Source organism: Zeugodacus cucurbitae, chromosome 6 (assembly GCF_028554725.1).
Source record: "Zeugodacus cucurbitae isolate PBARC_wt_2022May chromosome 6, idZeuCucr1.2, whole genome shotgun sequence".
In the NCBI taxonomy this organism is placed as follows: domain Eukaryota; kingdom Metazoa; phylum Arthropoda; class Insecta; order Diptera; family Tephritidae; genus Zeugodacus; species Zeugodacus cucurbitae.
Window position 1 is genome coordinate 55,079,239 of NC_071671.1, and position 14,890 is coordinate 55,094,128.

Genomic DNA, 14,890 nt, shown 5'->3' on the forward strand with positions numbered 1-14,890 from the left:
CAGCGTCAAAGTTGCTGTGCGCCACTTACCAGCGGCTCCAATGACATGTCGCAATTTCTGTGCCAAAAAGTTAAACATTTACTTTTTTTCTCTCTCCAATACACACAAAGCGAATTAACCCGCACAATTTAGAAGAACTTTTTTTGTTGTTGTTGTATTTCTTTTTTGTATTTATTTTATATTTTATTTGTTGCTGTTTTGAGGTTGAAAAGTTTTCATCAGTGATTTATAGGGGTATTCATGGTTCAATCTCCATAACCGATGTGCAACAGTTGCGCCTCAGCTGTTCGCCAAGCTGCTGGTGGCGTTCGGTCGCTTTGCTTTGGTTTGTTGGTTTTGTTGTTTGTTTGCTTGGCCTCCACATGTATTTTTGGCAAACTTTTCATACCTTTGGGCAAACTTTGCTTTTAAGTGCGCACTTTTTCTTCTTCCACTCGAAGATGACTTCATTCCGCCTAAGTGGAGCAAGTAGCGAGAGCGACGCCTTATGAATGAGGGTCTGCATAGGCAAATCGAATTTTTGTGCCTCATCACCGCTTGAAGAGCCAAAGCATCGACCGCATCTGCCTTTTGTTGCACGCGCTTTACCTGTTCTTTGCTGCGTTGTTGTATTGTGTGAAAATTGTTATTGGAAAGTTCAATTCTCTGGGGTGTCATATTTTTTACGCATAGCATATCAGTGACTGCATTAATAAATTACGGTACATAAAATAGGTGGGTAAGTATTTGTATCTACTCATAAGTATCCCAAGTTTTTGCTGTGTTAAAATTATGCTTCAGTGCACATATAAATACATATACATATATCTATATACATATATATTCAGCTAAAAAACTCCATTTCCAAATAATGTATAGCATTTTCACACTTTACATTCAATCTAAAGTTCGTATCCATATGTATTCACACAGAGTTCAGTGTCACGCCACTTGTTAAATTTTTTAACTGCCTCACATATTTCTGAATGAGAATCGTTTTTTCCCAAACATAGGTTTCCACAGTCTTAAAAGCTTGTCGGTATATACAGGTTCTGATGAGAGCAATGCGTAATATTAACATCAACAAAGTGCTAAGGATCAAGTATACCAAGTTTCATACCGATAACTCAACTTTTTAACGAGTTTTTCATTTTATGAATAGCAAATGTATACCTAGAGGGCGTCAGAGTTGAGTTGTGTACATAATTCATATGGATCATATTGCTTTAAATCACTTTCAAGAGTAATATTAAACTGTTGGCGAACGCTTTCCTAGAAACCATTTAGAAAACGGAAAATTATGCCAAGGGAAATGAATATATCGACCAGATCAATGTCAAGAAGTATTTGATAGGATCCCCACGTGAAAGCCTGACTGTCGGTCAACTGATCATCTTCTGAAAATACATTTAATGCAAATTAGGTTCAACATCAATAAGCTTCTTAAGTAGCACGAGGACATAGTCAATCAAAATCTCCTTTTTGCAGATGTACAAGTATTCACTATTGAAGAAGAAAGCCGATCACATCTACACAAAAACTTCCAAAGACGAAAGAAAATATTATTCTAAAGGTTCAACGTGGTCACCATCCAGCTGCTGTAATGGTTTGGTGGGGGTCTTCAGTAAAGGTGTTATAACTCTTTACTTCTGTGAAAAAAAGATAAAAATGCAGGATGTTTTAGAAGGCGTGGAAAAGAAGCTAAGCAATAGTCTCATCGATGGAGAGGATTGGATCTTCCAGAAAGATTGTGCTCCAGCACAGAGCAGTCGCTTAAAAGCTGGATTCCTTGTTCAATAGCTGCAAATCATTGCTCGTCTGGAAGTCTAAATTTATTGGACCGATATGACCTTTGAATCCGTCATTTGGAGAGTTCATTCGAGCTACTTCGTCAATGCCAGTAGAAACTGTACGCGTCGCTTCTGATAAAGTGCCGAATGGTTTGAGGGCTTGTATGCCAGCAAAATGAAACTATTACGAATAAAGTGTATTACAGTTTCAATTTTCTAAAGGCCGCACTTGTAACAGAACTTAAGGCAGGACTAGGTATATTAGAAAATACATTATAGAATTATAGGTCATCCAGACACCGATTTGATCGATTCATTGCCTCAGTAGCAATAAATAGAACAAAGTCAACTTCTCGAAACAAGTGTACACCCAGTCACTCCGGCTTATGATAATATTTGCAATCAAATTTGCTCTTTTCAAAAAAGCTCATTTGAATTGTCGATTTTTTTACATAAACCAAATTATCGCCGAAAGACCATCACTATTGTGAACAATATCCCAATACTTCTAGATTTCTCCTACAACTTACATTCTATGTTATTCTTGAACTGTAAAAATATATTTTTAATCATTTAGATAGTTGAATACTATTTATTTAGGTCTAATTTAAATAAATCGAAAATAATTTAATAATACTTTACGTTGAGTTCTTCCATCGGGAACTTACATACATATATACTGGGTTAGTACTCATTGGTTGGTGCATTTAATTATATTATAGTTAGACACTCATCTCTCCTGGTTTTAATTCTGCAAAACTATGTATAATTATCTCCCACTATTTATGCACATAGTCAACTCCATCATTTAATAATAATTTTTATTGTATACTTTTCAGCGCTAATTATCTGGAAACAAATAACCTGCCTAGGTAGTACTTAGCAAAGTTCATTATGATGCCCACTTCCAGTTAAGTGGAATAACCCTTTCTTCTAAAAGCTTTTCAGAGGAAATTCCTTTTGTTCAGTACTACTTTAACTGGCAACGATTTCGGATGTGATTTTTCTTCAGAAACGGAAATGTTGTGCTAACGTGTTATATTATATTTTTAAATTTGTTTAATATATCAAAATGTTGTGCTAACGTGTTATATTATATTTTTAAATTTGTTTAATATATCAAAATGTGTTTGTTTTGTTTAAATACTAATGAATAAGCCCAAATGTGTAAAAACTTAAAAAGGCTTTATCTAGTACAAAATGTTCTATAAATGTGTAGAAAAGATGCGCAAATAGTTTGCGGACAGCGCAGCTTACTGCACTAACATGAAATGGCGGCGCGAATTGAGAGCGGTGAGAGTTTGGCGAGCAGCGTTTATATACCGTAGATATGTATGTTAATATGTACATGGAAAGAGGTGGCTGCATGCAAGAATTAAAGGGTGAGTCGAGTTATTATTTTTAGTTTTTATATAATATTTTAAGAAATATTTTTTTTTGTTTATCTCGTTTGAAGGATGTAATTAAAGCAGCTGACCAAAGAAATTAAAGGGTGAGTCGAATGATTAATATTTTTTTGGTTTTCATAAATCTAAAATAATAATTTGAAAATGGAAATTTTTCAGACTTGTTGTTTTTTCGGAAGAAAAGTTGAAGTTGTTTCACGAAGATATTAAGCGGTGAGTCAAAATATCATGTTTACGGTTTGTTTCACTTAATTTTTATATAATTTTTTGAAAACAGGAATTTTGTAAATTTGAGTTGTTGTGAAAGCAGAATTAAAAATAGCTACGCGAACGAAATAAACAGTGAGTCGATGTATTAATTTTTGAATTTAGTTAATATTTATATATTAATAAGAAATAGCAAAATTTTCAGGTTTATGTTGGAAAGCAAAAATTGTTTGCGCATAAATTAGTCGGTGAGTCGAAAATTTAATTTTCACTTTTTTTTTTCATTGTTTATTAAATATATTATGAAAATGAATTTTTATTATTTTATCAAAATTTATGTTTTACATAAATTGTATTAGGTAAACATTTTTACTGTGATGTGATTTATATTTTGTTACAGTTTAATGTTTTATATAGTATCATGATTTTCATCTAAACACGACAATTATTATATTGTTGCAGATATAGTACTATATTTCAAAATTTAATCTAAAAATTTAAATTGCAACATTTTTGCAAATTCATTTATAATATGCATCTTGTTGAATATGAATTAATATTCACACATGGCTCTTTGTTTAATACTTTTATTTATTGGAAATTTAATTCTTTCTGTTTATATTATTATGGTAGCCATGTCCATGAATAGCTTTAATGACAAATATTGACAGTTATTTAAAATATTTAAAGTCAAATATGGGTAATTTTATTGAACATATTGAGGTCAACGTAAGGTTAGAAAATATTTCAACATTTTTTTTATAATTAATTATTGTTCTAAAGAATATATCTTCCTATAATTTCAAAGCGTGCTGAAGTGAGTACATGTCCACGATATACAATGTGTACTTATTACTTCATAAAAATAAAAGTATTGAACGAAATTCAAACCTTTTTTTGCGCATTTCAATACATGTTCAATTGTTTACCGAATTGTATATTGAACATAATATAAAACAATAAATTCTACGGAAAAAAATAACAAAATATTATGAACTCACATGTGCGAAAGTTGAAGATTGAACATTACATTCAACGATCCATTCAATGGCTTTTGTTGATTAGAAAATTTTCTGAAATATTTTTTTTTTGGAAAGCCATACCGCTTCCCCTGCCGCACCTCCACACCCTCAACCAAGTTTAATCAACTATTTTCAGCATGATTGAGACCAATACTGAGTGTGGATCATTCCATCAATACAAAAACCTTATGTGATTTTTTCAGTATTTTGAACGTATAGTTGGGGTCGCCATTATGTTGTCTTGCTTCAGCCAGTCTCTGCTAAAAGGTCCTCACGTTTATTTGATTATCTTCTTTAATGTGAATTCTTCTATGTACCATACCAACCATATCAGATTTGCCAAGGAATATATTTACCAAGTTATTCTGATCGTTTTGATATTTCAAGCTGTTCCGAAACCATAAAAATGTTGAAAGTATTTGACTACTCTACATCTTAAATTTTGTTGGTCATAGATTTTAAGAATAATTCTTTTCTTAAACTTAAAGCTTAATCATTATCTGCTATTTCAAAACATTATAAATTTATGAAAAACCCAAAATGTATTCATTTGCGCAATACCATGGAGGATAAGTAATCATAACATTTCCACAATACACGTTATATAAATAAACATCCGAAATTGAAAAGCCAATTTGTCGAAATGCTGCCTGCCACTTAAATCAACCCCAATCACTGACCGGACAATAAAACAAAAAACGCCAAATATTAGCTACTTTGCCTAATTTGACTGCCATAAAAGTGTAATCAGACGAAAAGAATTATTATGAAAGGCACAAAGCAACAACAACAATTGAAGTGTATTCCTCGCTGGCTACTGCGGTCCATAACGCTGAGTAGCCATCACAAGCGTACACACTCTGCCTTCATCTTGTTAATATTTTACAAATCGTTTTATCACTCTCCGTTTGCTCATCCTTCTTTTTTCTTCCTTTCTTTTCACATTGTTATTGTTCATTTGCGAAAATTTCACTTTTGTTTGTTTGATTTGATTGGCGAGCAACAACGAAAAAGGCATTCGCAAAATTTTCACTGTTCCGATATTATTTCTTGCTCTAATATGGACCCTGCTTCATGGGCTCTTTAAAAGCTTATTCTGTTTCGAAAAAATTCGGTATAAATTGTTGTTGTATTTTTTTGCTATTTATAGGTTCTTTACATTCGGCATTAACCTGCATGTCTGAAATGTTTCTAAGACAATAAAACGGTTTAAATAAGTAATGAGCGTATACAGCAGAATATTAGTAAACAACAAAAGCTTTTATTATATATATATATTATACAGTAATACTTTCCAGTTCTTTATAGATTTTATTTTTGTTTCTTTACTTTTATGCATTATATTGCAATCCTTTTCTTTGTTTTTGTTCTGTTATGTCAAAAAGTTTTCATTTGACTTCATTTCCGATTCCGTTACCACGTCCAGTCTCCTCTCTCTCCTTCTCGTTATTTAGGGTCTACACTTTCGCTCCACCCAGCATTAGTACGTGTGTGTGCTTGAATGCTTACTTTCGGACTAATTGTTTTGGATGGTACTAAGAGAAGCCGCCGAGAAAGAAATACGCTTTTAGTGAGTCCACAATGCGCGCTATGTAGATACCGTTGTTGTGTAAAGTGAAAATCAGATTTCTCAATGACATCGATTGCTGTAAGAAAAATTTGAAAAATAGTTAATTTGGGAATTAAAACAGAATTATATATTGGTATTAATATTAAAGCTTTTCCTGAGAGCTTGATATGTGGAGTACTGCTATATGAACTTTAACTTTATATACAAAAAAACAATATATTCATTTTTTATTGTTTTGAACTGCTTTTTATCAGAGAATAATGAGAAATTCGAAAGCGCTCCTTTGAATGACGCCACATTATACCCTTACTTATAAGTTTATTAAAGAGACATCTTATTAGCATTTAAATAGAATTTTGGTGTTTTACTCTAAAGCTTTCGAAATTCTCAAAAACCAGGCATTGACAATGAAATTATAACTAAGGAATTTGAAGAGCGACCGTCTATTGAAAATTGATGCTGGCTAGAACTCATCCAGCTAGCCAAAAACAGAGGAGTAAGGGGTAACAGATTGGAAGACGAGACTGTCTATCAAGAAAGCTTCGTATAAATACAGATATAACTCTAGGTTTATCTTTTACGAACATCTTTCAATTATAGACGGGCAAATAATATTGATAAAAATCCAAAATTTGTTTCTAAAGAGCACCAACAAAGGCGAAGAGACTCTGAATTCAAGGTAAAACCATGCTGATGATGCAGTACTTCTTAATATTGACTCATAACATGGGTTACTTTCATTATACTGCTAGTAAAGGTCTGGTAAAAATCCAATACATTAATATAATACCAGCTAGAAAAAGGGTGTGATCTGAGAAAGTTTATTCATCAGAACCACTATGTCTTATAAGTAATTAGTATCCAGTGAACAATAGAATGCTGTCGTGCATTTTATTCTTCAATAGAAGCTTTTAAAATAGTATAGCTGTCCAATTTATGGACTTATTTGGGACTTTAAAAAGGAATCTTAATGAGAAAGAAACTGGGCTTAATTAAAAAAAGTCCAATGAAATGAATTTTAGATATTGAGACCTCTACACGAATTTTTCTCATATCTAAAAGTTGTATTCCGGGGATGCCTATCGACGAAAACATACATCAAGCTGTGGTATCCTCAAGAGCATTAAAATATGGTATCGGTAACTTAAAACTAATTATTTATAGCCAGGGTTGATATTATGTGATGACTCATGTAGGGATCGGACAATACATCAAGGCAAATCTCAAGTTAGAATTTTACAAAAATAAGAAAACCAATACCATATTTTAACTTCGTTTTAATTTCTTCTCCAAATCATAGTCGATTCAAAGGAGGCACACGTCTTCAAAGACCTTAAAGACCGACTAAGTTAAAATCTGTATTGATTATTGGAAAGGTCAAACCGCAAACAATATATGTTTAGTTTTTTATAAAAGTCAAAAAGTAGTTAAAACAAACTTTTCCGTAGAGAAATGCCTTAGATATTTACATCTTCAATGGGTTATTAAAGAAAGAAGTAAAATTTTCAAAAAAATAAAAAAAAGAATCTCGAATATTGACGGAGTCATAGCTAATATATAGGATCGGGTCAGAGTGTGCATTTTTTAACGCGATTATTTCGAAACTGTGGTGCGGCTTCTGACTACATTACTAAGGATTAGCATAACATTCCAGATTTTTCACGTTCATAAAATAATTTTTTGGGGTAAAAAATATACATAAATAAAAACAAGTAAGGAAGGGCTAAGTTCGGGTGTAACAGAACATTTTAAACTCTCGCAATTTAATTATTTAACTTTATTTATATTATATAATAAACAATTTGACCCACATATGCGTTATATATATTGTATAAAGTTCATTGAAAGTTGGAAACCATAATATTAGGTTAGAAGCACCGAGGTCCCCATGTTCGATATATGCAGCCTTGAAAACCTATGGACCGATTTCGACGATTTTTAGAATGGGGTGCCACACTATAAATGTAGTATTTGGGCAAAGTTCTGCACCGATATCTTCACTAGTGCTTACTTTATAAATTTTGAAGTTAACGATTCAGATCGTCTTCAAAGTTCTGGTATATATGAAGTAGGCGTGGTTGTGAAGCGATTGGCCTATTTTCACAACATATCATTGGGATGTAAGGAAACTATTACGAACCAAGTTTCATTGAAATCGGTCGAGTAGTTCCTGAGATATGGATTTTGACCCATAAGTGGGCGACGCCACGCCCATTTTCTATTTTGTAAAAAAATCTGAGTGCAGCTTTCATCTGCCATTTCTTATGTGAAATTTAGTGTTTCTGGCGTTTTTCGTTACTGAGTTAACTCACTTTTAGTAATTTTCAACCTAACCTTTGGAAGGGAGGTGGGCGTGGTTATCATTCGATTTCAACTATTTTCATGGTGTGTGGTGGGGAACGTAAGAGAACCAACAGCAGAAAGTTGGGTTTATATAGCTTTATTGGTTTGCGAGACTTATACAAATAACCGATTTGGGGGCGGGGCCACGCCCACTTCACCAAAAAAATTACATCCAAAAATGCCCCTTCGTAGTGCGATCCTTTGTTCCAAATTTTACTTTTATAACTTTATTTATGGCTTAGTTATGACACTTTATGTGTTTTCGGTTTTCGCCATTTTGTGGGCGTGTCAGTAGTCCAATTTTGCCCATTATCTCAATTTTTACTCAAGTTATCCGTTGCACGGACGGACAGACAGACATTCGGATTTTGACTCGTCTCGTCTCCCTGATCACTTTGGTATATATGACTCTATATCTAACCCTTTTAGTTTTAGGTGTTACAAAAAACCGTTATGTGAACAAAACTATAATACTCTCTTAACAACTTTTGTTGCGAGAGTATAAAAATTATAGGAGTTTCATGGACTGTTAAGCAAAGTTCGTTTTCTATAACTAAGTAGTAAGAGCAATACCGTTGTGTTCTCATAAGGGAAAAAAACCTCGGGAAAGGTTCTTTTATTAAGAGAAAGATTATTACTAATTCCAAGTAGAATTATTAGCATATATTATATATGTAAATGTGTACTTAGGTATAACTGTACATATAACACCATATGTCAGATTAATACCAAGGCTTATCCAAATCAGTTAGGAAACCATTTCGAAAACAACTTAATAAGGCAATTCCAACACACTCACGGCAATCAAACTACAAAAACGATAACAGTACGAGTATAAAGGATATATATGCATGTGGCCGTTATGCATAATATACACATTTCATATTCACAATATTGATATTAACAACTATAAAATATTTCGGTCACGTTTCCAGCTCAATTGCCAATTAGAAAAATTCCAATTCACTTTAAAATGACGAAAAAAGCATGCAAAGAAATGAAAACATAAGGATGTTTAACAACATGGCATAATGAAAGGTGCGTTTGTATGTGAGGGTGTTAAAAGCATTCGCGAAAGGACGAATATCCACAGCGGAAACCGCCAGGCAAACAACCGAAACGGAAGCTGATTTGTAAACCTATACAAGTGACGAGCCAACGAATGGCAACAAGGAGCTGGCCTGCAACGCACAATAAAAAATACGGCAGAGCATATTAAGCGCAATTCGATAGAAATGTGAAGAAATAAAAATACAAAACTTCGAAAATGAAAAAGTTGTGGAAAAGGTGAAAAACTGTGCGGGCCTTAAGGAGCGACCAAAACCATTCACGCATCAAATATTTCAAGCACGTTTCGCCGTCAAATTATTACCAAGAGCTGTAGAGTTCTTGTGTGTGTGTGTGTGTTTGAAGGCGTGTTTTGAGCGACAAAGAAAAATACAATATTGTTTAAATTTCTTGCGGACGTGTGCGCGCCGAACTATTCAAAACAATTTCGAGTGCAAAAAAAAAAAATAAAACAAAAAGGTCCACCAAAAGCATTCCGCGCCGATGAAGGTGTGATAAGCCCCCATGGAAAGTTTACTATACTTCATGAGTTAGTGAAAGTAGCATGAGCGCCAACGTCAATATCAGTACTAATATAAATCGATAATCATACTCCCCACTCACCTCCATTTTGCTGAGTATCTGCGCGAAGGCTGGTCGCTGTATATTGTTGACGAATTTTCTGAAGTTCTCATCCGATTCGAGTTTGTCAAAGAATGTCGCCAATATTTGATCCTGTGGCAGTATTTCTAAAATACTATCGACCAGTCCATGCAAACCGTTGAGCTGTTCCGTTTTCTGTGTTATGGGTTCATCGAAATTTGCTGCTGTCAAAGGTGCTTTTGTTGAAACGATAGACATTGCTTCTTCGAAGATAATTGTGGGTGATTTTGTGGATGGTGATGCATTTGGTTCCATTCGAGAGATTTCTGGAAAATAAAAGAAATAATTTTTGATAAATACAACCCAAAAGGTTGTTAGATATATCTCCTGCATTTATTATTATTAAGGAAAAGGCTTTTAAAATATAATTATTATATCAAGACAATGCAGAAAAAATCTGCAAAAGGAAACTAAAGGATAACTGGCACACTCAAAATATGTTCGCCAATATACTGAGGGTTAGAACTATGACCTGATCTGAGAACTTTTTTGTTATATCAAAGAGATTTGACTATCAATTTGTCTTGGTGTGACCAGAAACATTTTGAGACAATTATTTCTATCCAAATGTGGATAAAAATTATCTCATAGAAACACGTTTTCTTCCGATCCGAGAGAAGTCACCGGATTGAGTTTAGCCAACTTGTATGGGTACTTTCATCAACCGAGAGTATGGTATTTAGTGATGCCACAAATACTATGGATTGAACAATTTCGTTGGTTCCTATTTCTATTTGGTATGCCTCTCGAAGGTAATCTACAAATCCGAAAGGTTAAACAATATTTGGTCAAATTATTTAAATTGGATATACATATTGAAATCTGATTTTTCTAAGGTGCGTCTTCCTTACTATTGAGAGTAGAGTTCCAGCCAGCTTGTTACTGACCCTCAGTCATGGATTACCCGACGTAAGCAGCTAGTTTCAAGCAAATTGAGACAGCTTACCACCAATAAAGAACAACTCTCACGTTAATGAGATAATAGTTTGAATTGTAGGGTGATGAAAACAAGAAAAAGGAAAAATACTTCACAAGCTTTCTATCCCTGATTACAGGAGCATCGAAGTAGATCAGCAAATACTTTAAAAGAGAATCAGGCTCATTAATAGATTTTTTTTAGGAGGAAACCCAAATTGGTCGAGAGGAGAATATACCTGTTATAGTGTCCTGATTGACATTTAGGAAACTGTTTCTGAGGGAAGCCTTTCTAAGCCTTCGTAAATTAGCTTTAATTCAGGACGAATTTGAAAAATGAAAAGTATTTAGGCATTGCGAAGATCTTCAGCATAATATTCATGATTTATTCGGCATGTCGGGGTTAGAACTTCGCGACTTTAGGAATATTACCTTAATATTTTACAATAGGAATTACCTGGAAATATCTTGAGATCTTCAATATACAAAAATTTTCAGAGCTTCAAAATCCTTGAACATCATAATCTTAATACATTTTCTAATGATTCAGCGAGATATCAATTTTGCGAGCTTTAATTCTCACTTAAAATTTGAACCTATACAAGTTTTTACATTTGTAGGATATGTTATTATAGATTCTTCGTGGTCGAGAAAAGATAAATATGTATGGGTTACTATAGATTATCCGTGATGGCGAAAGGTCTCGTCTGTCGATCTTTCTCTTTAATCTCGTAGTTCATCTTCGGGTGTACCTCTCTTTTCGAGAAGATTATAATCATTTTACTTGTAAAACATTTTGTTTTTGAGAACCTAATCTAGTCATGTTTTTGTAATCATAAGTGTCAAGAATGAGAATTTACACAGAGGAATCTGTGCTCTAAGCTCTGCAGCCGGTTTTATCGAAAAGAAGATATATAGGCATCTGATTCTCAGAGCTTCTAGCTCTCTATTAAGATAGAATAACTAAATATTTGTCTGTAACTTAAATGTAATGCGATGAAGACTTGGCTTTAGTATCCAACTTAAAGACCACTATTCAAAAGATTTCCGCTCCAAAGCACCCAATTTGTTGAAAGTCGTATATGAAACGGATTATAATTTAAAATAACTGTTCATTAATACAAATACAAATTACAACAAAAATATATACATATACCCAAACTGAATGCCAGGCACAATATTACATAGTCCTGCCATGTCTGGATATTTTATCTAGTGTGTACGCTCGTACGCATTTTACACTAAAATAATTCAGGTCATGACCGGATCACATTACAGTGCCACGAGCACACATAGCGGCTGAATGCATTGTTCTACGCGCGCTGCAGACAGACAACACACTCGAACTCGAGCGCGGCGAATGCATGTGCGCACAATTATATAAGTACTGTAACTGCAGTCAGACCCAAGCGCCGATGTACGAGTATGGCATGGCTGGCTCGATATGCGGCGGCGAGTACGTGAACCATGACATTGAAAACAATTCAAATAAAACCATTGCAATGAGGACAGACGCGCAGTTAGCGCATTGCGCTGAATGTCAGTGAGATGGACAAGGACTTTTGCGAAATTATATTATTTTTAGACAGTTAATCTACGTGCTATACCTTTGGAAGGTTATGGGTAATATTTTTGCGAGCTTTAAAAGCATATAATTGAATATGAAATGGCTTTGAAAGCGACAGTGTCCGGCACGTGATGTCTGCTTTTAGACATTTAGCGTGGAGCTGATAAGACAAACTAAGCGGCATTTGAACCGACCATAGAAGTACTCACGTGAGTCTCGTTTTTATTTTTTTTTTAATTTTTTTGAGGGGTCCCTGAACCCACCTCGATAGAAAAATAATAATCCCCACACTTACCATTAACCACGAGCACCGCTGCATTGTTATGCTTAGTCGCCAGTTGGCGCTGCTGCGCTTCAAACTCACTACTTCGAGAACCGTCCACCGCCGAGTCCGCATTCCCCTCCACCTTGGTCAAATTCGCCACGGCCGCAACAAATTTCAACACATCAAAGCCACTGACATTTAAATATTGGAAAAATGCCCCCACTTCCGGTGAGGCGACAATGTGCTGCCGCAGCGCTACAAAATCGGGTCCACTCAGATAGGCATAGGCGCGACGCACTTCCGCATCATTATTATAATAATTGGTGGCAATCGATTTGACCTCATCGGCCGGTATTAACGACACAAAATCACTCATATCAATTGGTGGCACCGTTTGTGGCACGCTATGCGGTCCATCGGCCAAGCGCAACAATACACCATGGAAGAGCACACCATCGGCAATAATTTCATCAGCCGCTGCGGCATTAACGGCATCCACATCGGTGGTTTTGATATCAGTTGGATGTCTCACATCATCCACTGCTTCGCCATCGCTGTCAGAACTAAACGGTTCCTGTTGATAGGAGCTGCCCAACGCAGTGGAGTCGGAAGGATCACCGATGGCTGGTGCCGCAGCGGCGGCGGAGACTATGGAATCTTCACGTGCGGCTGCAGAGGATAACAGTTCGCTTTGTTGTTGATAAGTATCATACGGATGATTTGTTTTACGCTGCTGCTGTTGTTGTTGTGGAGTCTTCCTCTCTAGCAGTATTAAATCATCCACTACATCCATCACCGACTCATTAGCCACATTAGTGGCGCGTTGTTGTTGCTGTTGCTCATCGTCAATTGTTGTTGCTGTGCCGTTCTGGCATAGCTCATGTAGTCCCTGCCGCGTGCAGCGTACAATTTCTTTCAACACAAAAAGTTCGGTGCCATCGGTGGTGTAGCCATAGCCGGGTCTACAGTGCATAGTTTGTGGAAAAAATGTGAGGAACAGATGGAACAATATGCACGCTGTGGTTGTCGCGCTGGTCCTTGGAGGATGTTGCGCGAACATTTTTGTTATTTTTGTGTACGGTTGATTTTGGTGGTCCCAGGGATATACTACTGATGGTTGTTGAGTATTGCTTGTTTCTGTTGTTGTCTTTTTATGTGGTTTATTTAAGTGCTTCTAATGGAATATTTCGATTTTTTCTTTAATCTAATATTATATACAAATTTTTATAGAGTGTTAATGCTTAAAAATATTTATCAATTCTCTTATTTATGTATTTTTGAAATATTTGAAATAAATTATTTTTATAATACTTCACAAAACAGTTTTCAAGGACTCCACTTTATATTAATCTTTAAATTTTCACTCCCAAAATAACATTCACAACATTTTTCCAATCTTTCATTAACCTCTCCTTCTTTTAACTTCACTCTTGACAACAAATCCAAATTAAGTTCCAATATTAATTTATATTTTCTATTTTAATATTTTTTCAAAAATAATATTTCATTTTTTTTTAATATTTTTTTTTATTTCAATTTAGTCTTTCACTTGCTTTGAAATCTTTGCCAGCAACCGCTACACAACCGCCACTCTCATTTGTCGCTGTTATGATACTGTTGCTTATTGTCAATTTCATAGCCTTTCAACGCAGACTTCTACGGTGGTGCTTCAATTTAAATTTATTACAACAGTCAGCATTTATTTAGTTAAATTTAATTTAGCTGCATAGTATATATACACAATGCAATATCATTTGTAATGAATTAAAAATGGCGCAATTGCCTTCCGGTTGTGACCGCACTGAACTCGCATAACGTTGACTATTTACGGCGTTTTTACTTTAAGTTAATGTTTATTGTATTAGATAACGGTAGATAAGATAAGAAAGTATTTCTTTTTCGCTTAGAAAAATTTCAGCTCTTAACTACAATTCTTCTATGAATTTTATATAAACCTAAAGCATAAACAGCAGAGCTGGAATTTTAAAAAATATAAAACATTCTTGAAAATGGGTATTCTTGTTGAAAAACTCGTATCCACTTTTATAACAGGTGAACGCTACAAACCCTGAAATTACCATCAGTGTCGAATTCTCCATAAATAATAACTTAGTAG

General features: G+C 34.6%; 1 protein-coding gene and 1 long non-coding RNA gene across 2 annotated transcripts; one reads left to right on the forward strand and one right to left on the reverse strand.

Moving 5' to 3' along the window:
* The first annotated feature begins 930 nt into the window (after positions 1 to 930).
* Positions 931 to 2,315, forward strand: LOC128922759 (uncharacterized). The gene is made up of 3 exons (XR_008471938.1): positions 931 to 1,081; positions 1,142 to 1,402; positions 1,468 to 2,315. It is a non-coding gene; the product is annotated as an uncharacterized LOC128922759 (long non-coding RNA).
* Positions 2,316 to 5,670: 3,355 nt separating this feature from the next.
* On the reverse strand, positions 5,671 to 14,399 carry LOC105217305 (uncharacterized). Its single transcript, XM_011192239.3, has 3 exons — positions 12,805 to 14,399; positions 9,989 to 10,293; positions 5,671 to 6,050 (listed from the first exon to the last, which is right to left on the reverse strand). Exons 1-3 carry the CDS (start codon positions 13,832 to 13,834, stop codon positions 5,940 to 5,942), a joined length of 1,446 nt encoding a protein of 481 aa, XP_011190541.2. The 5' UTR covers positions 13,835 to 14,399; the 3' UTR covers positions 5,671 to 5,939.
* Between the last annotated feature and the right edge of the window lie 491 nt (positions 14,400 to 14,890).